This window comes from Bacillus rossius, chromosome 18, assembly GCF_032445375.1.
Source record: "Bacillus rossius redtenbacheri isolate Brsri chromosome 18, Brsri_v3, whole genome shotgun sequence".
Classification (NCBI taxonomy): Eukaryota; Metazoa; Arthropoda; class Insecta; order Phasmatodea; family Bacillidae; genus Bacillus; species Bacillus rossius.
In genome coordinates this window covers 30258687-30282818 of record NC_086345.1, presented here as the reverse complement: position 1 = coordinate 30282818, position 24132 = coordinate 30258687, and the positions used below count along the sequence as shown (strand labels likewise).

Sequence of the window (24132 nt, the reverse complement as noted above, 5' to 3'; positions counted from 1 at the left end):
AAGCGATTTCGGCGCCCCCACAGCTTTGCGCCCGGGGCGTATGCCCCGCTTGCCCCCCCCCCTCCCCCCCCCCTCGTTGCGGCCCTGGCCACAGCCGTCACTGATAATTCACGCGAGCAATTTTTAATGTTTCGAACATTGTTCGGTAACTGTCTCGAGACAATCTGTGTGACGGAACCAAAATGACAAGAGAGCGTGCTGCGATGGTTGTGTGGGTTTACGTTTTACAAGTTCTTTTTTTCATAGTCATCATCTTAGCGCTCAGTATGCGGTGTTTTTTGTGAGTGATTTAATGAATCTGGCGTACGGCGCGAACCAAAGTTCACAAAGCCAAAGGGAACCTGTATAGTCTTAACTGTTTAATGAATTTTAAAAATATGAGCAGAATTTTAATAAAATCTTTATAGAAAATCAGGCCCAAATTAATTATATAGTTAAAATGTATAAATATTCTAATCAAATGACTCAATAGTCGACGTAGCTGCTCCGATCAGCGAATTCTAGCGGCGGGTGTGGAAACTACGTGTGGTTAGCGTCCAGAAATGTGTAGTTAAAACACAATTTGTGTGTATTTATCACGCTCGGCATTACTTTACAGACTTGTACGTTAAATTTCGTGTCACGAGTTTTGCATCACAAGTTCATTTGCTACACGAAAACATGTAAATTGACTCGTTATCGAGGTTAGATGTTACACATCTCTGAAGAGTACGGAAAGATTATCTCACTAATGTTTTTTGAAGTTATGACAAGTTTTCAAAACGTCACGTAGAATAATAATGTCCCCTGCGGTAAGAGTTAGCAATCGAAAGACGCCATTTTGTTTTATACAGGTTTCAGGTCAATCAAATTATTAAATTTTAAAATTTTGACTTAGTTGAAAATAGTATGTGATTTAATGGTATTTTTTTGAGTCTATGATTGGCCTGTGTTAAAAAAAAATTAACATTTGGTATTGAAAATTTTAGAAAAAGGTCGATAGCGTCTGTTACTGTCTTTGTAACTCTCTTTTTGGGTGATGTTTGCCGTAAGGCCGTGTTGATTTTTTTTTTCATTGGCTCGTCATTGCCATTAGTTAAAAGGGCAAGTTTAAATGTAACATTTTATCCCTCTGTTGCATATGTTATGACGCAAATATTTCCAAACATATATTTACTAAGTGTGACGTAATTGCTGTTAAATATCGCGCTGCTATTCACAGCAGAAGAACTACTGCAATAGTAATTACGAGTTGATTAAAAAATGAACATGGCGAGCGAGATCGGGATAGGACATTTCCCGATGCGTTGTGGCGTAAACCGTTTGAGACGAAGATGGCGACTGTTGCTATCTCTCCTCGGACACGGCGCTATCAGCGTGCAGTTCCGCCGGAAGTGTGTCTCGAGCTGCCGACAGCTCCAGCTATTGTTAGTGGTTTGTAAACGGTTTTAGAAATGTAATACGTATTTATTTAGTTAATACAAACTTAAAAGGCCAATTTTTTTTTATGTCAACCCTAGCATGTACTGAGAGCTCGCAATCGTGCTGTGGACAGTTTTAAATTAATTGTGCGCAGCCTTAGTCGTCCATTACTCAATTTGTATGTGTGTATAATATATGTGTGTGTGTATAATAAAACTGTATACAACACAATTACATGCTCTCGGTTCATGCTGTAGTTGGCATAAAATTTGGCCTTTTTAAGTTTCTAAATACGGTTGAATAAATACGTGTATAACAGATGAAACGCGGTGGTGATGGTGGGTGGAGGAGGGAAGCCTTTTCACAGACGAGAGAGCCAAAACACGAAGTTCATGCTTTTTCTCCTTATCTTTAATGTGGCTATCCTAACCACATCAACCGTCCACAATGTTTTAAAGTATTTATGATGTAGCTAACCTAACCTAATCGACCATTAGTATCCTTTTATCAACACCGCCATATTTATTTACAATGAACAAAAATAAACCGAAGATGCACGATCGGACGTTTGGCTCTCTCGTCTGTGAAAAGGCGGCTTCCCTTGGACGGAGGTGCGCCACTGCGCCACTGCGCCACAGCCACAGCCACAGCCACAGCTGTGGCCGGCAGGTAACTGTAGTCGTGACCCGAGCCTTCTGTCATTCCGGACAGAACAACACGGTCACAACATACAGGCTTTTATCCTAGGTTGGCTTTTAACTGCTAGTATTTTGTACGCTGTACGCGCATGCAATAAGCAGACGTGAATTATAGCTGTGGCGTTTGCGTTCAGCGACACCGTTCCACAGTGACTACCTTGCAAGCGCGGGACTGGTTTGTTCCGCGGCTGTCATTACTAACGAACCTGCTGGCGGCAGTGCGGCAGTGCTGTAACGGAACTGCCATTAGCGAGGCTCACTTACACTGGGCGGGGCTCCGTGACGTATCATCATCTTCCACTTGTTTTGGAACTGTACCTGTGTGCAGGTTCTGGGCGACAATCAGCTGTAGAGCCCGCGGCCTCCACTGCTCCTGTCTGGGTCGTTACCACAACGCCGAAATGCCACAATCAAACCTAACCTAGCGTAATATAACCTAACTTAGCCTATCCTAACTTAGCCTATCCTAACCTAGTCCAACCTAACTTAGTCCAACCTAACTTAGTCCAACCTAACCTAGTCCAACCCAACCTAGTCCAACCCAACTTTTTTGGCAGTCCAGAAATGACATTTTACGGCGTTGTGGTAATTCGGCGTTGTGATACACAGCAGTTTTCTAGCTGTCGGCGTTGTGGTGCGTCCTCGGCTGTATGTCTCCCCACGCCCGGTGCCGTACAGCCAGCCAGTGGAAGAATAACACTATATTTCACATGCTTTCAGGTTGAAACGCACTGTCCTATTTTTATTCCTTTATCTTTTGTATGAATTCTTGCGAAAATAGGTTCTCGTTTTGTGAATGTTAAGCTTTCACGACTTACTCGTTAAAATGGTGCTCCGTAAAGAACTGCTTGGAATAAAACTTGATGCCAGTTTAATTATGAAACAAAAAAAAATTGGTTGTCTATAAAGTCGGTTTACGTACGATAGTTTAACGTGACAACGTCATAACAAAACATTGATGAAATGATTGCATACCTACTTATATGAATAAAATTGAATAATTTTTATTTTAATAATAAAAGAATAAATACTTGAAATTATACTAGTAATCCGTTTTTTAAAATGCAAGAATAATTAACCTTTATTGCCGAAATTATTGTTGCATTAAGCAATGAAAACCACATTAACTTTTCACTTCACTTTATCAACAGTCGACGAAACAGTTCACGTGTAGATGACTTGTAATTATTTTAAAAACTGGCGTTTAGCTATAAAGTTTAAATATTATTACTAACAAGTTTTTTTATAAATAAATAAGCTGTAATCAAATATCTATCATCAATTATATGAATCACCATAATTTTTTAGTCAATTGTAACATAAACTATTATTACTGCACTCGCCGACAGCGTAACGGAACAATGAGCGTAACGGGACACTTTTTCGTGCGTGCAGCCGGCGTTCATCGATTTATTAGACGTCATGTCAAAAAAGTTTATCTCTAACAGTTTTAATTTTATTGGCAAATCTAATGTGTAATGCTGTCGTAATAACTTAGTGGTCCACGAGACTTTAATATCTATAAAATAATCATTTGAAAACTTGAATTCTTGCTTTGAAACATCATTATGGACTTACGCCAATTGCTGGTCTGCACTGTACGTCGTAGAGCAAACCTGAGGAATGGACGAAGGAAAAAAAAAAAAATAACAAACACGATACATCTGCAATAATGTCTTAAATCAATGTTCCTCATGGCAAGAATCATTCGGAGAATGTTTTAATCCTTTCCACGTGCGTTCTGTCATTGGAGGATGTGTTGAGATATTGTTGCGACGATGTCGGAGACGAGGCTAGAGGCAGGCCGGTCGGCCAGACGGTAGGGCAAGCACCCGTCACAGGTATGACGTTAACTTACAACAATCACGTGACTTACTGTCATTTAATACTGGAAATAATTCCTTCAAACTTGTCTGATGACATATTCTCGTCAAATTTAAGGTTTTGCTTCAATCGTTTATAATTGCGTGGAAATTTCGTCTTAAAAAGATTGTTAGCCTCTGAGCAAAAACTACTCGTCTCCACTAATAGTTAAATATATAGTATTAGATGAACTACTGGTCACTCGTATTATGATTGCATTTCCGTAAAAATAAAATAAACACTAGCACGGCTTCGACCCCCCCCCCCCCCCCACCAAATCACTCCATCTATTCACTTAACAACCAAAAGAAAGTTATACTATGCAAGCAAACTTCTCAGTTCTCTAGCATTTATATATATATACACATACATTCATACACACAATTACAATTTTTATGTATGTAATCAAATGGACGGCATTATTGTAAAGCATGTAATTATTAATTATTATTGTTATTTTTTCTGACCGAGTAGCAATGCTTGGTTTCCGAGCGCGCTTAGTGGACCAGTAAAGTTGGTAATCGATACAAAGCTGTATTTTGTTCTCAGTCTCCCCCCCCCCCCCCCCATGCTAATCCCAGGAGGCCGGGGTAGCCTGGTGAGTCACAGCCCTTGTTACACGACGCGGCCGTCTGCCACACGACGCGAGGGGTCTTTCTTTGTGTCGACATCAGTATACACGTTTAATGTATGTTTTATCTCTCTAGCAAAAGTGAATACAACTAATTTTTATTTATTTTTAGTGTTCCATAATAGTTTCTCTTTAGTGTTTCGGTAGTTTTTTCTTCCCATTTTTTAAGCAATATTTATGGGTTGATATTGCCCTAGACTTCTGAAGATGTTAAGCTAAAAAAAAAAAAAAAAAAAAAAAAGCCAACAACACGAAGAAAAGAGAATAGTGAATAATGATAAAATGGAATAATGACCTAGTTGTGTTCGACCCTGCCCAACAGCCTGTCACTGCATTGCAATGACCCTGTCAACTTCCATACTGCCAACCCCGATATGTCCCCCCTCTTTTACCTCCTTTAATTAATTTTTTCCTTCCGAAGCCTTAGGTCCACTATTTTATTATTTTTCTACCAAATTTATTTGAAGAATTTTTATAATTTTTTTTACTGGAAAATATTTCTACTTAAAATTAGATTTAAAAAAGGAAAAAATATCGATATTTTTAACCTGAATTATCGATATTTTCGATATATCGATATATCGCTGCCATCCCGCTGCGCTCATGGCAAGGCACGCGACATGCAGCCAACACAACTGTAATTTGTAAAACGTAGAAAACACGCTTTTACCCCGGGGCTTCTTAAAATAATTCATATCTATCACAATCTAATTAAATTAAAAATAAGTTATTTTCTATGTTATATTCTATGTGAAGTTATTAACAAGTGTAAACATATGTGTAATAGAAAGAAAATCGTGGTCGTCGACGCAACGAAACATCTGCGTGTTTAGAAGTTCAGATGAGAACACTTTATTTTCCAGTATGGCCGTCGGAAATGCGAGAGAGCTGGAAGTTGAACGACACTTGCGCTTCGCTTAGTTTGTGAACCGGTGCTCTGAAACATGTGATCTCTGAATGTCTTGTGTTTCTTTCGTGGTCTGTGCGTCTATGTATTGTCCAAGGTGGTTGTCTTTCTGTGTTCACTGTTTCTATGTGCGGTAATGTTTACTGACTAAATCCCTTCGTTTAAGTCTCCGTGCTTCGTTTGACATTTGGCATGAGCTGATACTGGCACGGTTTCCGTGTGAAGGCCTTTGACAACCAGTGTGCACCAACAATGCGAATATGTCCGTTTAATCATCGAGAGTAATATATTTAACTTTTTTTTTTCGAGTTGCCTGCCTGGCTGCCACGTTGCAACGTGCTAGTAGGGGCATGCAGTTTTCGCGGACAGATTTAGATATTAGCTGTGATTTGCAACAATGTAGCATCGTCTGGGTTGCGAGATAAGAGTTTCTTTCATTCACTTGTCTACTATCTGCACGCCAGCCCTTGTATTATCAACCTCATCAGTGAAATTCTGTATGTAAAATACAACACCATTTCTAGCAATCGGACGAAATTCCAAGACATTACGCAAGTCGGAAAAAACAATTTATGAGCAGTGAACCCCCCCCCCCCCCCCATTTTTTTTTCTCTTGTGTTGGGGAAACATTATCGGCGTGAACTGTGCGCTGCAAAAGCAAAAATATCGCGTTATCGTGAACCTGCGCGACAAATCAACATATGTACTTATATTTAAAAAAAGTTGATTTAACACACACACACCCCTCCCTCACACACACAAAAGCAGTCCGTGCTTGCAGGTAGGACATGTTTGAGAGAAATGTGTTGATCACAAATGTTATCATTATTTCAGTCACGTCGCGGACACGGCGAGACTAGCGACGCGATTGAAATAATAATTTTAAAAAATGCTAATTGGAAGGTGTGTCGCGTCCGCCATTCATGTTGCGCTGACGTCACTGTCCGTGATTGGCCAGGAGAGTGGCGACACTCTGTGACTCATGCGGACATGGACCAATAGAAGCAGAGTATTTGTCCGCGGTGTGTTTAACTTTAAAATACGTTGTAATTTGTTTCTAAGTACAAGGATATCTATTATTATATAATTATTTTTGTTTATTTTTTATTTATTATGTATATACCCAAATTCTGACCGTGTTTTTATTCATGAAATTATTTTTTTTCGTAGCCTTGAAATGCAGTCTCATGTGTTGTGTATTGTCGCGGCAGTGAAGTGTGTGCAGAGCTCGCGGTTCGCGGCCGAGAGTATGTCATATGTCCGTCCGTCCGTCAAAGATTTGGTGTCTTCAAACTGTCGGCGGACGGACGGATCACATGTAACCTCCGGATGTCTTCATAGTTTGTGCGTGTAAATTCTTATATTTGAAGATGTTTTTCTTAGTTTAATTGTTCAATTGATTTAATTTTTTTAAACTTAAGTTTGAACACATTTTAATATTTTTTTTTTTTTTTACAAAAATCGCCTTGTCACAGGAATGAAAAACTGAACATGATTAAATAAATACGATTGTGAAGAGAAAAAAAAGTTGAATGAGCTTTAAATGCATAACTTAGAAGATTGTCAAACTAATCTAATCCTACAAGAGAGGTTTTGTAAAAAAAAAATAATGAAAGTTTTCTCAGCAGTTGGCAGCGTTGTAATGGACCATTGTTGTGACGGATGGCAGTGCGCCTGCGGGCGGCGGACAGGCAACCCGCACAGCAGCCCCGCCATGCTTCTTAGCAGGTTGGAGGGGGGGGGGGGGGGGGGGGGGGTGTTTGGAATCTGTGCGCGCGTTAGAAAATATACTTATTTGGCGCGGTAAAAAAAAAAAAAAATTATTTTGCTTGCAGATAATTAATAGAAATAAAACAAAGAACTGGAGTGATGAATACGGTTGTAAAGTTTATATTCAATAAAATTTAAATAACTATTTAGTATTTAATATTAATATACACATTTGTATAAAATTAGTTACTTAATTTAGTAAAATAATTGTCACAATTTTTATTTAATAATGAATATAAATGGCTGAAAATTTTAGTCTAATATATTAACTTTATTTATTTAATAATGTAATAATTTATAATGAAAATAAGTTATAAATATGTAAACTTAACATCACTTACATAAATACGCTTCAGAATTTCTATTACTAATATTTGCAATAAATTTATTTTAAATTATATTGACCAGTATTCAATATCTCACTAGATATGTGTTTTAAAAGCCCATGTATAATTTTTATTTGTATGTAGCCTTTTTCATCCTGTCAATTTTTGTTGTACGCTGCTTGCACATTTCAACAAGTGTCTCAACTGTGCAGCCGGTAGTTTCAGATGTCGTGACAGCTTACCCTGCAAACAGCCCTCATGATATATTGCAAAATGTTTTAATAACTTAGAGTGGGGGGTGGAAGTATATTCCCCCCTCCCTGCATGCACCATTGTAGATATCAGTTAAAGAAACTGAAATTGTCTGAAGTAAATAGTTCTCCTGAATTTTATATGCACTATTTATCATCATTAAAAAGTAGCGATTTAAAACAGATTTTCATGCCTTAATTAAACTGGAAAAATTTATGAAAAGAGTTTCCTTAAATTTTAACATGTATTTACTTAATTTCTGTGACCAAATGTTTGTATGTAATTTGCAGAGATAGATTGGATAAGTCGGTATGTGTTTCCCTAGAGGCTTTCAAATTTTTTTCATGTGAATGTTTGTCACACTAAGTCATCAGTTGAAAAGACTGTGAATTAAAAAAAAATTCTTTATTTACTGCAGATTTAAAGGCTGTTGTAAAGCTGGTGTACAATGTAAGAATAGTGTGAATACTGAGTTGTGAGGTGTGTGTATGTTGGCAGGCGTGGACGTGACGGCGAACCAGGACGAGATCTCGGACCACGAGACCTTCCAGCTGGAGTTTGACCCGTCCACGAAGCGCTGGTACATCCGCACCATGCAGGACCGCTACTGGACGCTGGAGACGGGCGGCGGCATCCAGGCGTGCGGCGACAAGAAGTGAGTAGCCTCTCCCCTCTCCCCTGTGCGCCGGGCAGAGCAAACAAGCTCATGCTTCAGACTGAGAGCATTTTTATTTACAGATGTGTTATCATATATGTACAGAGAGGTTAGTTTTTAAAAAGGTCATGTTATAATTTTGGTCATGGAGAGTGTCAGGAAAATTTCAGAACAGATTTGTGTGAATACACGTTAGCAGGAGTGCAGTGGTGTGGTCTGGGTTAGAGGTCAGGGAACACCCGAATGGAAGAACGTACGTTCTGTGTGTGTCTGTGTGTGAGTGTGTATGTATACACACACACATACACGCACGCGCAAGGCTAGATTGGCACCGGATACCTAAACAAAATTTTATGATTTTTATGAACCCTGTTTATTCAATAAGATAGCACAATTTTCAACGAATGTGACACTTGTTCAATGATACTTACTTCACTAAAACAGTGTCATTTTGAATGATACATGATGCACTTTTTCAATGTAATAGTTAGAAATAAGCATGTCTAACTAATGGGGATAATAAAAAAAATCAGCAAAAATGTGTGTGTTTGAAAAACTTACTAATATCTTAATGTAAAATTTTTTAACTAATAACAGTTGCAATATAAAAAAAAGCACAATTTTTTCCAATATATTTGACTTACATTTTGATACTAACTCCATGAATGTTTTTTTTATCCGAGTTGAGTTTTGATTTAATTTTTTTTGGTTGCACTTTGGTGCTTTATGGGGTATTATTGATATGCTTTTCAGTGTTATTTTGGCTTTGTCATGTTTCACAATGTAACCTTGTCCCTACTAATAACAGAATGTTTCAAACTGAAGAAAGCCAGGATTGCAGAGCGTTGGCTGTATTTTTTATCCAAACAAAATCTGCAGGGTTCGAGCTTGTTATACACAAATGAGTTTCCACCAAAATAAGAAGAAAGTCACTGTTCACAGAGATTTGCTGGGGTAATGCTGGTTACTTTAGGTAGTAATTTATTATTCTTTCCTACAGATATTAGGCTAAATCTATCAGGTATATTGAAAACTGTAACTGTTTAAATAACATTCGAAAGTCATTAATTTTACCATGTCAAGTACGAAATATGTCGCCAAAATCCTTATCGAGTAATAAATGCATGTGCTAAATTTACATTACATTGGACAGCAGTGGTATTAAACTAACTAGCTACATTTGTGAAATGCCTTTAAGTAAATTCACGGGTGCCTGTTAACTCTAAAGTAGGCCTAACTTGAAAGCACTTGCATGGTGGCAGCAGGTAAGGAAAGAAATAAGGTCCCAAGAAGAAAACAAAATAATAATGCGGTGTTGATAAGTCACAAAACTTTAATATCCAAACACCATTTGCTAACTTGTATTTTTTTTTTGACACCTTGCCACAGTTTACAATTGGAGACCATTCGTTTATATTGAAAATTATGTAGAAATTAATTCGGAAAAGGTTTCAGTTTTCTATCGTAAAAATGTACACTTTCCTGCAATTAATATAGTATGTTAATTTTTGCTTATTATAAGTAAAAAAAATAACTTTGTTACACAAAAAAGTTTAAAGAATATTTGATTAAGATTAAGTCCTGAAAAACTATTGAAAATGGTTCACCAGTATTAGTAGACAGCTTGATACAGGAGTTCCCAGTGTTCGGAGTGTACTGATGTCATCACAAGGCAGTAGTGACGTAGTTACGTAGCTGAAATGATGGGGTGAATGTCAACTTTGTAGCTGGAATTAGAAGTTCCTATAGGAAACATGCTTCTATTTCATCTTGGCGATTGGCCTTCCTTCCAGCTATCGTCTACCGTAGTGTCGCATGCCTTCCCAACAGCGTGACCCAGACTTAACGTGTCTTGGATCTGCAGAGTTACGGCTACACTTACTCGAACACAGCTCACATTCTGCCAGCTTTGCGGTCACATGTTCACGTTTAGAATATACAGATCTCGGCAGAAGTTCAGGACCATCAGTAGTGTTTGGATGATGAATGTTAAATAAAATTTTGAGGGTGATATTTTTTATTTTTCTCACAACAGCTATCAGGTAGCTATTCATACTTGTACATTTTATAAAAAAATTTATTAAATATATTTTAAAAAACAAAAAGTTTTATTAGTCTTTTTTACATAGATTTACTACTTATTAGTCGCATATCTAAATAAGTATGATAATTTTTAAAGGAAGAATTAAGCGTGGGAAATTATATACCACCACATGATGAACAATTAATTACAGACAGCTTCCAGTTTCTTTTGGAAGAGGCTCCCTGCTGTTGCGTCACGTGCAGGTGTGAGCCTACGACCTGCTGTTTGCCCGCAGGTCCTCCAACGCCCTGTTCGACCTGGTGTGGCAGAACGACGGCTCGGTGGGGTTCCGCGCCAACAACGGCAAGTTCGTGGCGACCAAGCGCTCGGGCCACCTCTACGCCAACTCAGACTCGGTGGACGACAGCGCCAAGTACTACTTCTACCTGATCAACAGGTGCGTGCTCCCTAGTTCCTGCCCGGCCCGGCATGTTGCATGCTACTCACGTTTATTTATTTATTCAGTTTTTGATCTGTAGATCCCACAAGGAGGTAAGGACTCAGGGATATAGAACGAGTCAATTAATACAAATATATACATATATATATACAAACAAACTGTACAACCACAAAAACTAAATATTACAGAGTACTCTTACATTTCAATAGTAAGAAAGAGAGAAGAAAAAAAAACATGGGTACATAAGAAATGGTATAAACTCAAGTCTAAGGCTAGGACGCAAGTGGGAATATAACCACTTATCATTTTTTTCAATACCAACATAGATTTTAAGATAGGTTGATATACTAAGAAACAGGGAAAATCATTCTCATGCTGTTATGTGAATGTGTGTATAGTATTCATCCTCTATTACAAACTTTGTATACCACTAGTGAAATTTTATAGGTAAAAACTTTGAAGAAAATGGCAGGTAGGTAGAAGACTGTTCTGCATACACACATGTACAGTTCATTTTACCAACTAATGACTCACTAATATTTATACAACAGGTGAAAAAAAAATTTTTTTTTTTTTCTTTATTTTCTATGGCAGTATAAATCATTGAAAATTTTCTCATTTAACAGAATTTTCCTGTAAATAACTGGAGAAGTCCCCAAAAAATACTTTTCCGGAAAAGGAACATCTCTGTATGTACACACACACCACAAGCGTCCCCAAACACCACTGTTGTTAACAATGAGGAAAACTGTAAATAGAACCAAAAACAACATACAAGGTTTTGTGGGTAATCTTCGATGTTCTTGGGAAACAAAAGATAACTAGAGTAAACTGTTGATCATCGGCTGGTAGATTATCTGCGGCACCTATATGACGTTCAGTAAGCTTATCTGATTGCTGAGAAAGTCCAGAGAAGCATGGTGTCAAGTCTTGCTGAACTTGGAGCAACCCTTTCCCATCGCTTGCTAGAGTATTCATTGCACTGTATTTCTTTCTGCCTGCTTGTCAAGAGGTTGATACTCCTAGCAGGGCATTCAAAGGTTTCTCCTACAAGAAATTTTTAGATATTAATTGTGAAAATGTCTTCATATTGTGCTCATTATATAGCATATTTCACTATTTCTATGTGAAAATTTAATAAATAACTAGATTGGCTAGTATCTTCAATTTATGGTTAAAACACTGGTCCCAAGTATTCAATGTTTGATTTTTGTAAAACTTTCAACACAAGCCTTAAAACAGTTCAAAGTAGAGTGTATATATATTTTTTACCCACTGAGAAACAGTTAAATATCAAGTCTGCCATGAAAATAAGGGTAGGGAAAACATCAAATGTTATTTTTTAATTTAAATTTAAATGTGTTTCAATGCCCAGCTGTGGGCTGTGCAACTCATACAGAGTCTAGAATGCAAAGAGGATTTTATTCAGTCAAAACTGTTACAAACATATGCGTAGTCCTGGTTCATCAAGCAAATAAACACCAACAAAACTGGTTTTTTTACACTTCAATAATCCTACTACAATGTTAATTTTTGAAACTTATAACATATTTATTTTGATCCCTACCTTCACATTATCCCACCGACAATTGGCTAGTATTTCAGGAAGTTTGCGACTGACATCAGTAATAAACATTGTGGGAACTGATGAAAACACATTTCTCGCACACTTACAAACGACAACCAGCGTTGCGGGAAAGGACGCGGCCAGGCGCTCGCTACGGCTCGGAGCAGTGCGTGCGTTTCATGGCCGCATGCGGAGTTCCCTCTGACGGGGAAAACCAGGGGAACTCCGGCACAAAGTCTGAGTCTGACAGTAAAAAAATTAAAATATTTAGGTACTTTTTTAATTTTTAATACCAAAATAAAATTTCGACTTTCCTGAATAAAATGATATGAGTGTTATTGCGAAAAGCTTTTTTCCATCTATAATTCTTTTATTTTTTAAAGTTGAACTGCATTTTTCGAAAATGATTTTTTTTTTCCTTTCAAATTTTAAATGCTAAAAAAATATATTAGTTTGACTTTTCTGAATACTGAATAGTATATTTTCAAAAATTTGGAGCCTTACTTGAGATTTGATTGATTTATAGACCTTTCCAACTTTGAGCTTGATTTACGGAAAACTACATTTTCTATCGTATTTAACCCATTATCTCAAAAACTATTACACTACAAAGTTCAAACTTTTAGCATAGCTGGAGATGGTAATTGTGAAATAGCTGTACTATAATTATGAAGTTGTTTTTAGAAAGAATTAATTTGGAAAAATACTATTATTTCTCAAAATTTTAGTAACTTTTTTCCAAAAGCACATACAGCAATCGATTCTAGTACAGTATTATAAAAACACATGAAATATATTTAAAGTCTTTAAGGGTTAGGTTTAATGGTTTCTGAGATGTCGGGACACAAACATAGCAAGCTAGGACGGTCCCAAAGTGCACGTGCGTGCGTGTGCGTGCGTGTGTGCGTGCAGGCCCATCCTGGTGCTGAAGAGCGACCAGGGCTTCGTGGGCTACAAGAGCGCGTCGTCGCCCAAGCTGGAGTGCAACAAGGCCACGTACGAGACCATCCAGGTGGAGCGCAGCGAGAAGGGCGTCGTCTTCTTCAAGGGTGCGTGCCCCCCCGTCCCCCCGTCCCGATATTGCAAACACGTGCACACAAGTAAATGTTTCATCTAGTGAAATTATTGATGGAAATCATTAAATGTGCAATGTGTTTATTCTTAATATATTAATTTTTATTTAAATGCAAATAATTTATTCATACGGGAACATAACCTCACACATAAATACACTTGAAAAAGTTTATACTAGTATTCACAATAAATTATTTTTTTTTTTAATTATGTGGACCAGTATTCGATATCGATTACTAAAGTATAATGTTTTAAAAGCACATGTGATATTATTATTTGTATGTAGCCCTTTTTTTTTATGGTGTGAAAATTTTGTTGTACGGTGTGCGCACAAACCATAAAAATGCACTCATTACTTCTTCATTCGTGCCTGAAGAAGTGTATTTTCAAAAATAATTGACAGTCGGGCAGCCAAAGCTGGACCCAGATAATAACCAATCAACACGAGTAAACTTGTAAATACTTTATATTTTCATTCGTGTTTAATATGTTTTGTAGTCATGCCCTTTCTGTAATAATCAGTTTGTTCACTGATTTTTTGAAGTTATACTTCTTTATATGCGTTATAAAAAAATGAAAATGAATTTTTACAATGCATGCGCTGTGGCATGTGCCTACCAGTATTTTATTTTGTAATTTTTGTTATTTTCTGTTTATTTTAGTAACATTAATTTAATTACGTTTATTTATTGTGAATATTAGTGATAGAAATTGTGTTCATAAGTTTTTTCAAATGTATTTATTTATGCGAGGTTGTTTTCGTATGTATAATTTATTTTCATTATAAATTATTACTTATTGCTAAATAATTAAAATTACTAAATTATAATAAACATTCAGCATATTTATTGTCATTATTAATTAAAATTTGTCTTGATTAATTAAAGTTATACATACTTTACCAACTGTGTTTATAGTATCACTCCTTCTAACATGTGTACATAAGAATATGCACCCCCTTATTTTTATGTGGAGATTGTTTATGGTGGAGTATATTTAAATTAGAGATGGACGAGTTGAGGTTTTTTGGCGAGTCGAGTCGAGCCGAGTTTAGCAATTCATATTTCGAGTCGAGTCGAGTTCGAGTCACCAAATTTTTGAAGAGGTCGAGTCAGTTAGAGTTTCATAATTTTATAATTTTTTGCGTCGAATATGATAAATAAAATATTATTACACCCATTGATATAAAAATTGTGTATCCAAGATGCATCTGCATTATTTAAATATTTTAAATGATTAATTAGAAAATCATTATGTTATTTAAATATTTTAAATGATTAATTCAAATCATTATGTTATTTAAATATAAAAAACTAAGCTTTATTTCAACATGATTTCACAGTATCTTTAATGTAGCTATCCTAACCAAATCAACCGTCCACAATGTTTTAACCCTCTTAGTGCCAGCCTCTGCTAGTATGGTAGTGCTAATAGTGCCAGGTCATTTTTAACTAAATTGCATCTCTAGAGTTTAATTTTAATAACTTTTTAACCTTTACTGTTATAACTATGAAATTTTTTACTGTTTATAGATAAATGTTTTCTTCTGTCACTTCTCATGTTTAAACATAAAAATTTTCATCTTATTTTATTTTTGTTGTTTTTTAAATTAAAAAAAAATAATTATTAAATTTTTTTTATAAATTGTAATGTGGATAGGGAGTAGTTTTGACAGTAATATTCTTTGGTTTGAATTTTTTTAAAAATATTTAATTGTTTTTCTATATGATAGTATAATAGTAATGTAATTTTTTCCAATATTTATTCTAATAATAATTTTTTGAAAAAAAAAAAAAAGAAAAAAAAACATTGCTTTTCTAACTGTGTACAATACAAATGAAATATTTTCTTAGCGTAACTCCAACTATATAGTGTATTTTGAATCCTTATAATTTTTTAATAATTATAAGTCTGTTATTAATGTATTTAAAAAGTAAACGATTTAATTAAAAAATTATGCATTGCTATTGTATGTCTTTATACAAATTTAGGTGAAACTGACTTTCAAATTTTAGAAGAAAAATATTGTCTTGGTTTGATCAGCATTTTTCATTATCACATTTTTTTCAATTAAAAATATAAAATTAATTGGTAGTTCATGATAACAACGATAAATCCATCACAACTATAGTCAAATACATATTCACTGGTCCTAGCAGCTGTGTTTACTAAAACAAACACCATGCAATCCTTTATGGCATTTTGCACAAACTGTCCTTGAACGCTTTCTTTTTCCTCCCTGACGTTTACTCGATACACTGCAAACACAACATTCTTTTTCTTTCTTCAATGGCAGTTTCAGAATTCCTGATGACGCCACACTTTCGTTAGTGTCACCAGGTTGTTGGTGTTGCTGTTCTAGCCACTCTTTTCCGAGACTGTCCACTACAGCAGAGACGAACTCATATCTTGTCAGAATGTTACCATCTGTATTCATTTTGTACAAAATATAACTGTTGAGTACCATACGGCCAAATATATTGAAACATACTTTTTTCCAGTATTTCAATGACCTTCTTTCGTCGAGATAACAATACAGCATCATATCACTTGTGTCTATACCACCCATGTATTTATTGTATTTGTGAATGATTTCTGGTTTTTCACGCACTCTCTCTAGTCCGTGCCGTTTTTTAGTACACTGAACATCTTCTGTTTTTCCATTTGTTGATAGTAAAATTACTGGTTTTGTTTGAGATTTCTTTTCGCGATATGCCAATAACAGCAGTTCATTACTTTTGAAATACCTTTTCTCCCCAACCTGAAATTTGTTTTGCCTGTGTAATTCGGCTGGTAGATGCTTCCTGTTCCGCCTAACAGTGCCAGTAAGGTAAGTCCCTTCAGAATAGAGTTTCTGTGCAACTGGTACACTTATAAAAAAATTATCAACAAAAATGTGATAACCTTTTCGTAGTAAATTCACACCTGATAATAGCTTCATTATCACAGTGTACCCAAGACCATGTAGTTTTATGCTAGTCTTATCTAATTGATCTTTAGCACCACGGTATACATAAAATCCCATGCAGTAATTGACAGTACTATCACATAGCATCCAAAATTTTATTCCCCATCTATGGTGGTGTTTGTTGGGAAGGTATTGAAGTAATGAAGTATGGCTCTTTGTTCCGACCAAACTTTCATCAATGCTCAGCATTTGGTATGGAGTGAAGTGGTGCTTGAAAACATTATTTGCGTGGTCAATAATTGGTTTGAATTTTCCTTCTGGATCATAGTTTGATTCGCCTGGTAGACCAAGGTTTTTGTTATCCGATAGGTGGAAAAATTTTAGAAGTAGTTGAAATCTATTGCGAGAAAACATTTTTCGAAACCATGGCATGCTGCGAGAAGGAACAGTAGACCAATATGAGGAAAGTGTAGGCATTTTTATGAGGCCCATATTTATTATACATGCTACAAATGCTTTCATTTCGACAACTGAAGTTTTTTTTCCAAGAAATAGCTCTTGAACCTGTACCTAATTTACCCTTGTTCTGTGATAAAAACTGCTGAGCATATCTATTGGTTTCCTTTACAAGAAGCTGTAGTAAGGAAAAAGTAAACATTAGCTGGAAATATGCTATGGGCTTCGAGTTTCGAGGGGGTAAATGTTTTGGTCCAGCATTTTCTAAAAACTGGGGTATGTTGTGTTTTGGTGGTGAAAAGTTTTCACAAGAAGACCAGATTATATTATTTACGTCAGTCTGTTCATTTTCATCCGACGAATCACTTGAACTATCGCCTGAATTCGTACGAAGTGATGCACCGGCTGGAATATAATTATCCGCAGCCACAGGAGTAAGTCTCGGTGTGTTTGAAGTAGATGGTAAATGCTCTTCCTCATCAGTACTTGTATCGTTGTCGCTTGTTGTATCACTTTCACAAATATCACTATCGAGCGAATAAAAATAGTCGAGCATTTCTTTGTCATCTTTACCCGCAATGTAACTTCTTTTCCGAGACATTATTATGAAAACGAAAACAAAAGCCTTGATCGCACAAAGTTTCGCGGTAGTATTAGTTTGAAACAGAGTAACATCACTTTCCACTGAGAAATATGCGGGAAAACGTGTTTACTATGACTACTACAATAATAATTTTCAACGCAGAATAACCAACGGTATAAAATCCTACGCAATTTGTAATATCCACGAAACTGGTAGTTACATATATCGTTTACATAAATGAACCATTGTTGTCATAACTTTGAAAAAAATACATTTGTAGAAATTTCTGGAAAACAGTTTCATGATATTTATAAAAGAATTAAAATAAAGAATTTACAAAAGAAACAATTTTTTTTCAAAAGGAAAAGTGTTTCTTTAGGATAAAAAATGCAGCAAAACGCGGTTTCTTACGCTGTGCGATGTCCAGCAGTATGACACTCATACTCTCTGTTGTGAGAAAAAAGAACTAAATAGTAGGGCACATACGCTACCTGTTTACAGAAAAAGGAACTAGATAGTAGGACACTTCATTAGAGAAAGGTAGAATGCGCTGCTAGTAACAAAAACCTGTCTTGAAAACGGAAAAAAAATCTGGCCGATTTTTCGGCCCTGGCAATTCTCGCACAACAAGGCAAGGCCGATTTATCGGACTTTGGCACTAAAAGGGTTAAAGTATTTATAATGTAGCGAACCTAACCTAATTGACCATAGTTATCATGAGTTGTCCAAAATAAACATTCACGGACACACTGCAAACGAAAAATATGGCGGCGTACAAATAAATACTGTTGCCTTGTTTATGGTATTTCCTTTTATCAACACCGCCATATTTATTTACAATGAACAAAAAAAAAAAAAACGAAGATGTACGATCGGGAGTTTGGCTCTTTCGTCTGTGAAAAGAAGGCTTCCCGAGTTACGTAACTTTTTTTTTTTTCAATCCACCGGCAGATCCCCACATGAACAAACAGCTCAAGGCATATAGGCCTTGTCACATTGTCACATTCTCAATGTAAATACACTTTCCGCGGCAAGATTATTCGCCCGAAACTTGTTACAACTACAAGAATATCAATATGTTTTTAAATAAATATTTCATGCATTTGATTCGGCGATCAGTAACTGATTGCCAAATAAAATGCATGAGCGTTGTTATTATTATATTTTATTCAAACAAAAGAAAAGTAATTTTATCCTAAATGTTATTGTAACGCAGCGCTGCGTAGCGGAGCACAGCTAAATTTAGTTCCAAAATGCAAGGCTGGCTGGCCTTACACGCAGCCATTTTCACGCATCACGGCTTGGTGTTATTTACTAAATATTACAATATAATTATTTTATGTTTTCATTTTTAGGTTACGGAAATCTCTTGTTTATACGAGTTTTTATAAACGGGGCACGATAAACGTGATGATTATTAATACATGTGCGTTTTGCAACATATTTTTCTTCAGTGAAAATCCATTTGACGTATTTTGTAAACAAATGCGGTACCGTATTTTAAGTAAACACAGGATGAAAAACAAAATGAAAACAGTGCACGCTGTTTTCCAAGCCTTTTTTTTAATATATAAAATGGTCATGTGACATAATTTTGTCCTATAAACTGTCGCCACTATCGACAAAATCACGTTACGACATCACGTTCATAAATGAAGGTAGGCCTAGGTTTGGTTGCACTTGTGCCTATTTTAGCGCCGTAGCATGGTACCTAGCAGGCAAGGTTAGGTTTGCACGGGATTTGTTTTGTTTAAAGGTCATTATCATTTCTTGCTGTATTAATGACTTGGCGAAAACTCAAGACAACCTATAATAAAGTGCTATAATGTCACTATGCTGTTACTTAACTCGAAACGTGTTTCGAGTCTCGAACTTGATAAAATATGTGACTCGGTTTTCGAGTCGAGTCAATCTGACCCAACTCGGCTCGGCTCGACTCGATAAACCAAGACTCGACCCATCTCTAATTTAAATGTCTGTCTGAAATGTCCTGCCTGAATTTTAGCAAGTTGGTAGCCAGGATAATATCTGGCTCCAGCTGTGGCTGCCTGCCTTTTCGTCCATTATTTTCTTTATTCGTCGTCATTAATGTATTTGATTATCTTAAAAATAGTGTGTTGATTCAGGGTTCTTACAATAAGCTCTTTAATGAAAATATCACAGATATTTCCTTAATGTTAACATACATGTGATAAATGTGCATAGTGAAATTTTAATTTTATCTTTTGAAATTTTAATGATCACTTAGTGGGTTCTTAATGAAAATTTGGACGATCTGTTAGCGAACATTTATTTAATTACAGTAACTTTAAAAAAAAGGGGTGAAGGGGGGGGGGGGGGGGGGAAATTTGTCTGTAAATACGGTTTACGGAGGATAATTTTACATGATAACGTCATAAGAAAACATTGATGAAAAATTGCATACTTTTTAATTTTCAATTATTATTTACAGTATTTGCAAATTTAATTTAAATAATTTGTTTAAATATAATCACGAACAATTAGTTAAAAAGCTTGCCTTAACCTGTTTGATATTATAGAAGATTTTCTCGCACGGTGGTTGGCTGGTTCTTGAATGCTCAGCTCAGGCGGAACGTGACAATTTTTTGTGCGTGCAGCCGGCGTTCATTGATTTATAAGATGTTATAACGTCAATAAATCAATACTTTTTAAGGGCATATACAACATCTCTCATTGCAGAGCTGTGCTGATCTACAAATTTTGCTGATACACCGATCTACCGATATTAATTTTTAATATCGGCCGATCCGGGACCGATACATTATAAAATAATTTTTACTTACACCTGTATCAAAATTTAAAAAAACTGTAAAATATAACAGGAGTTGCAAATTTGTTGTGTGTTTAATGTCTGAATGTTTTTTTTTTACAATATGCAAATGTACACAGAATGCTTACAACTTACCTCACGATCTTATCACACAATAAATTGTACATTTAGCTTTGGAATTATTGTCTTCTGATACTGTAAAGTATTTCCAAATGAACGACATGGTATTCTCACAAATATTTTTTTTTATTCAGCCAGTAAAATGTACTGACTCAACACCACTCATACAGAAAAATAACAAGCACTTGTGTTAATTGCAGACTTTTAACATAACCAAAACAAAAAAAGTCTAGTAAAAAAAATTCAATGATGCATTAATTACTGCTTTTGTTTATATTTGGATAGTAAAGCCGAAGTATCTCGTAAAGTTACAGGCGTCACAATATATAATAATTCTGAGCAGTTTCGTTGCCTTTAATAAACAAAACACGTATTTTATTCAAGCGGTACGCTAAAAGAAAATCAAAATTTTTTCAATCAATTACACTTAGAGACATCTGCCTTGAAACGTAAAAACTACCTAATGTAGCGACGGGAGAGCTATCTCTCACTAACTTCTCAAACTACTGCCGGCTGACCTGTTGTATGTAACGCAAACAGAAATAAAACTGCGTATTAGTTGGCTTTGGTGAAAATTTATTTTTGGGGATAAGTTAGCTAAACAGACATGTTTTAATAAAACTGCCAAATCATTTTGTATTTTGTACACACGTTATCTTAAATGTATATTTACGGTTTTATAACCACGCCCGGTCTTTTTGTACGGACTGCGAGACATCGCCATTTTATGTCGCACGATAAACGTGACAAGAAAAAGGAAACGTAGTTCGGGTAAACTTATACCATGTTGCGAAGTTAATTATGAAACCTAATTTTAAATAATTATTACATACCTTTTCGTGCAATAATTATGGTAAAGTTTATTACAAATCCTCGAAATAATTAAGTAAAACAATTAATTCAATAATAACAATATCTGGGCAAAAACATACAGTGCCTGCAATTTTTTTCTCGTTTTGGTGGATCCTGAATACGATCTGATACACCAAAATATCTGCAATATCGGTACCTGCCGATACGGATCGGCACAGCTCTATCTCATGGCCAGCGCGAGGATGCGGTTGTTACTGAGCGGCTTGCTGTAGCCTGTGACGGGACGGGGCGTGCGCAGGTCAGAACGACAAGTACTGGCACGTGGACGGGGAGTCGGTGACGGCGGACTCGGACTCTCCCGAGGGCTTCTACCTGGAGCTGCGGGAGCCGACCCGGATCTGCATCAAGAGCGTGGGCGGGGAGTACCTCGTGGCCGGCAAGAACGGGGCCTTCCGCCTCGGAGACACGGACTACGAGAGCGCCACCAAGTGGGAGTACTGAGCCACCTCTCCCCCCCCCACCTGTGTGTTGTCCGTCTTCGCTGAGCATATCCAGTCGACGAGCGAGGAGCGTGCGTGTCGTCAGATCTGTTCATCGTTCATAAGTAAATGTGTGTGCACTTTTGTGGTCAAATGCTGTGGAATGTTTCTGATGTGCAGCGAGTGTGTGACCGACCCTGGTGTTGGTTTTGGACAGACGAGAGAAGCTCATCAGATGTTAAGAACAAAGGCTGAAACGTAAAAATTTTTTTTTTTGTAGAATCTAGCTTTCTAATGGCATTAATGTGTGTGGTGTTAGTGTGTGTGTGTGTATGTAGATAAAGCATAAAAAAACTGGTGTATTTAATCTTAACACTGAGCATATTCATGTCATTTCAAGATATTTGTGGTGAAAAGATAGTTTTAAGGGTAACAAAGCTTGTATTATATTAAATTAGTTAAGTAGTCTCATCTACCTTCTTTTAAGAATTAAAAGAAACCTTTACAGGTGTCCAAAGAACTGGAGTGAACATTCTGTACTCTAAATGTTGTGATTTGCAAGAAGTTTGTAAAGAATTCAAGTGGCAGGCCTGAGAGTAACATGTAGTAATGTTTAAGTAAGTGTAGTCAGTGTGCTAAGTAGTTAACAATGTGGTGGAAGTGTAATGTGCATGGTTGTAATTTAAACATTTTACTAAGAAGGTATACAAGAATATCACATTCAGCACCTAAATAATGCTCATTAACGTAATAGGAATCGGGTCCGTTTGGGTACGGCCTAAACATTTATTTATATTTATTTTATTTATTACTGATGCATTTTCAGGCATGGTTAAAAGTCCCTCGTTATAGTTAAAAGAGATAAAGAAATAAATAAACCTTTGCCTAGGTTGCAAAGTTGTGTGTTGCCTGGGCGTTTCAGTTCGGTCGCTCTGACGAAACATTATCTCGGAATTTTGTTTGCAGGGCATCAAAATGAACTCAACAGAACGGCAGTTGATCCAAGGTGGAACGCTGCTATTTAACCATTGCACATGGTGGCAGTTCAACATCAAGCATTTACTTGTTGGGTGTTTAGCTCTTTCGTTTCACATATACAGTTGTTGGGTTTTTTTTTTGTTGTTTCATGCAAGTATTTTATTACGTCTATAATGCCACGTTTTAATTTGAAAATTCGGTAGTGTTAAGTAAATAAGGTTTAGTATTAAGGAAATAAGTAAATGTATGAGAGTTAACATGCTACTTTATACAATTAAATGTTTTATATGGTACATAATTTAAGTGTAGTTTTCTGCGCACAAGATGTAAGGGTCGTGAGCAGTTCTGATGTTATGTTTGATATGAAATGTTTCGGTGGGAGAGTTTTTTTTAAATGTCTGTTGCTGTAAATACATCCAGGAATAATTTATGTAATCATAAATGTTATAGCACTTGATATGATAGCTTAAAACACACTTAGGGTTAAAAAGTCTTATAAATGTATCAGCTGAGTGTTTTTACCGTAAGCATGGTGGTAACCCGACATACCAGAGTCTGCATTTATCGAGTAACTCGTTGAGAGAAGGGATCATGTTGTAACTCTTGCACAACGCTCTCTCTACAACATTGTGTATGTGTTTGTTTACGCTGTTGTGTTTGCACCATCGCTAGCGCGGGTGCTACGTACACGTTCGCGTGTAGTCTTCAATGCTTTGTCCAATTCGTGGTATATTATAAAGATAAATGTTGACACCTTTAAGAAAGCCCTTCATCTTAACATTCTTTTTTAGGGTGTGATTTTTTTTTTATATTAAGTGTCGTGTAAAGGATGCATATAAATGGTTGCTTGGTTCTGCATTTTGTAGCTCAAAGTTTGAGAAATAACAACAAAATGAACTCTGTGGTAAATGTCTTGATGTAAACAGCTACGCGCTCCGTGTACTGTCCCAGGATTGCATATGCACAATAGATGGGGAGTTTGTCAAGTGAACGTTACGATGTTGTGGTCTTAATTTGGAGTTGTCGTCTTGTGTTGTGTGTTCGACGTGGTGTCCTGTAGCTTCAGTAGTTGACGGTGTCTCCATTGCAAAGAAGCTTTATTTATCTGAATGTATTGTATACTTGTAGTAACTATTGGACATTAAACTTGACTTCTATAAACTCATGTAATTAGTTGATCAGTTTCTAAGAAGCTGGGTATTATAAATCCTAGTAACCTTATGTGCAGGCAATATGGTGAATAGTAATAAAACCAAAATAACAGTGAATTGGAAGTTAATACAGCACATAACACCAAAATATAAAGCAAAACATTAAAGTTTACATGAGTTCTCATTTTGACTTTTAAAATGTATAATTCAATTCATAAATATTTAG

The 24132-nt window shown here is 36.2% G+C and overlaps 1 protein-coding gene and 1 long non-coding RNA gene across 4 annotated transcripts in view; one reads left to right on the top strand and one right to left on the bottom strand.

Moving 5' to 3' along the window:
- LOC134541297 (protein singed) overlaps positions 1-23916 on the top strand; it is an 86962-nt gene extending 63046 nt beyond the window's left edge. For all 3 annotated transcript variants that reach the window (XM_063384621.1, XM_063384619.1, XM_063384620.1), the window contains exons 4-7: positions 8347-8503; positions 10822-10983; positions 13466-13602; positions 21597-23916. In XM_063384621.1, coding sequence (XP_063240691.1) covers positions 8347-8503; positions 10822-10983; positions 13466-13602; positions 21597-21799 — 659 coding nt within the window. In that variant the 3' untranslated portion in view covers positions 21800-23916. The remainder of the gene's footprint in view (positions 1-8346; positions 8504-10821; positions 10984-13465; positions 13603-21596) is intronic.
- Positions 8142-24132, bottom strand: part of LOC134541298 (uncharacterized) — a 36944-nt gene continuing 20953 nt past the window's right edge. The window contains exon 6 of the long non-coding RNA XR_010076599.1: positions 8142-8526. This is a non-coding gene — a long non-coding RNA (uncharacterized LOC134541298). The remainder of the gene's footprint in view (positions 8527-24132) is intronic.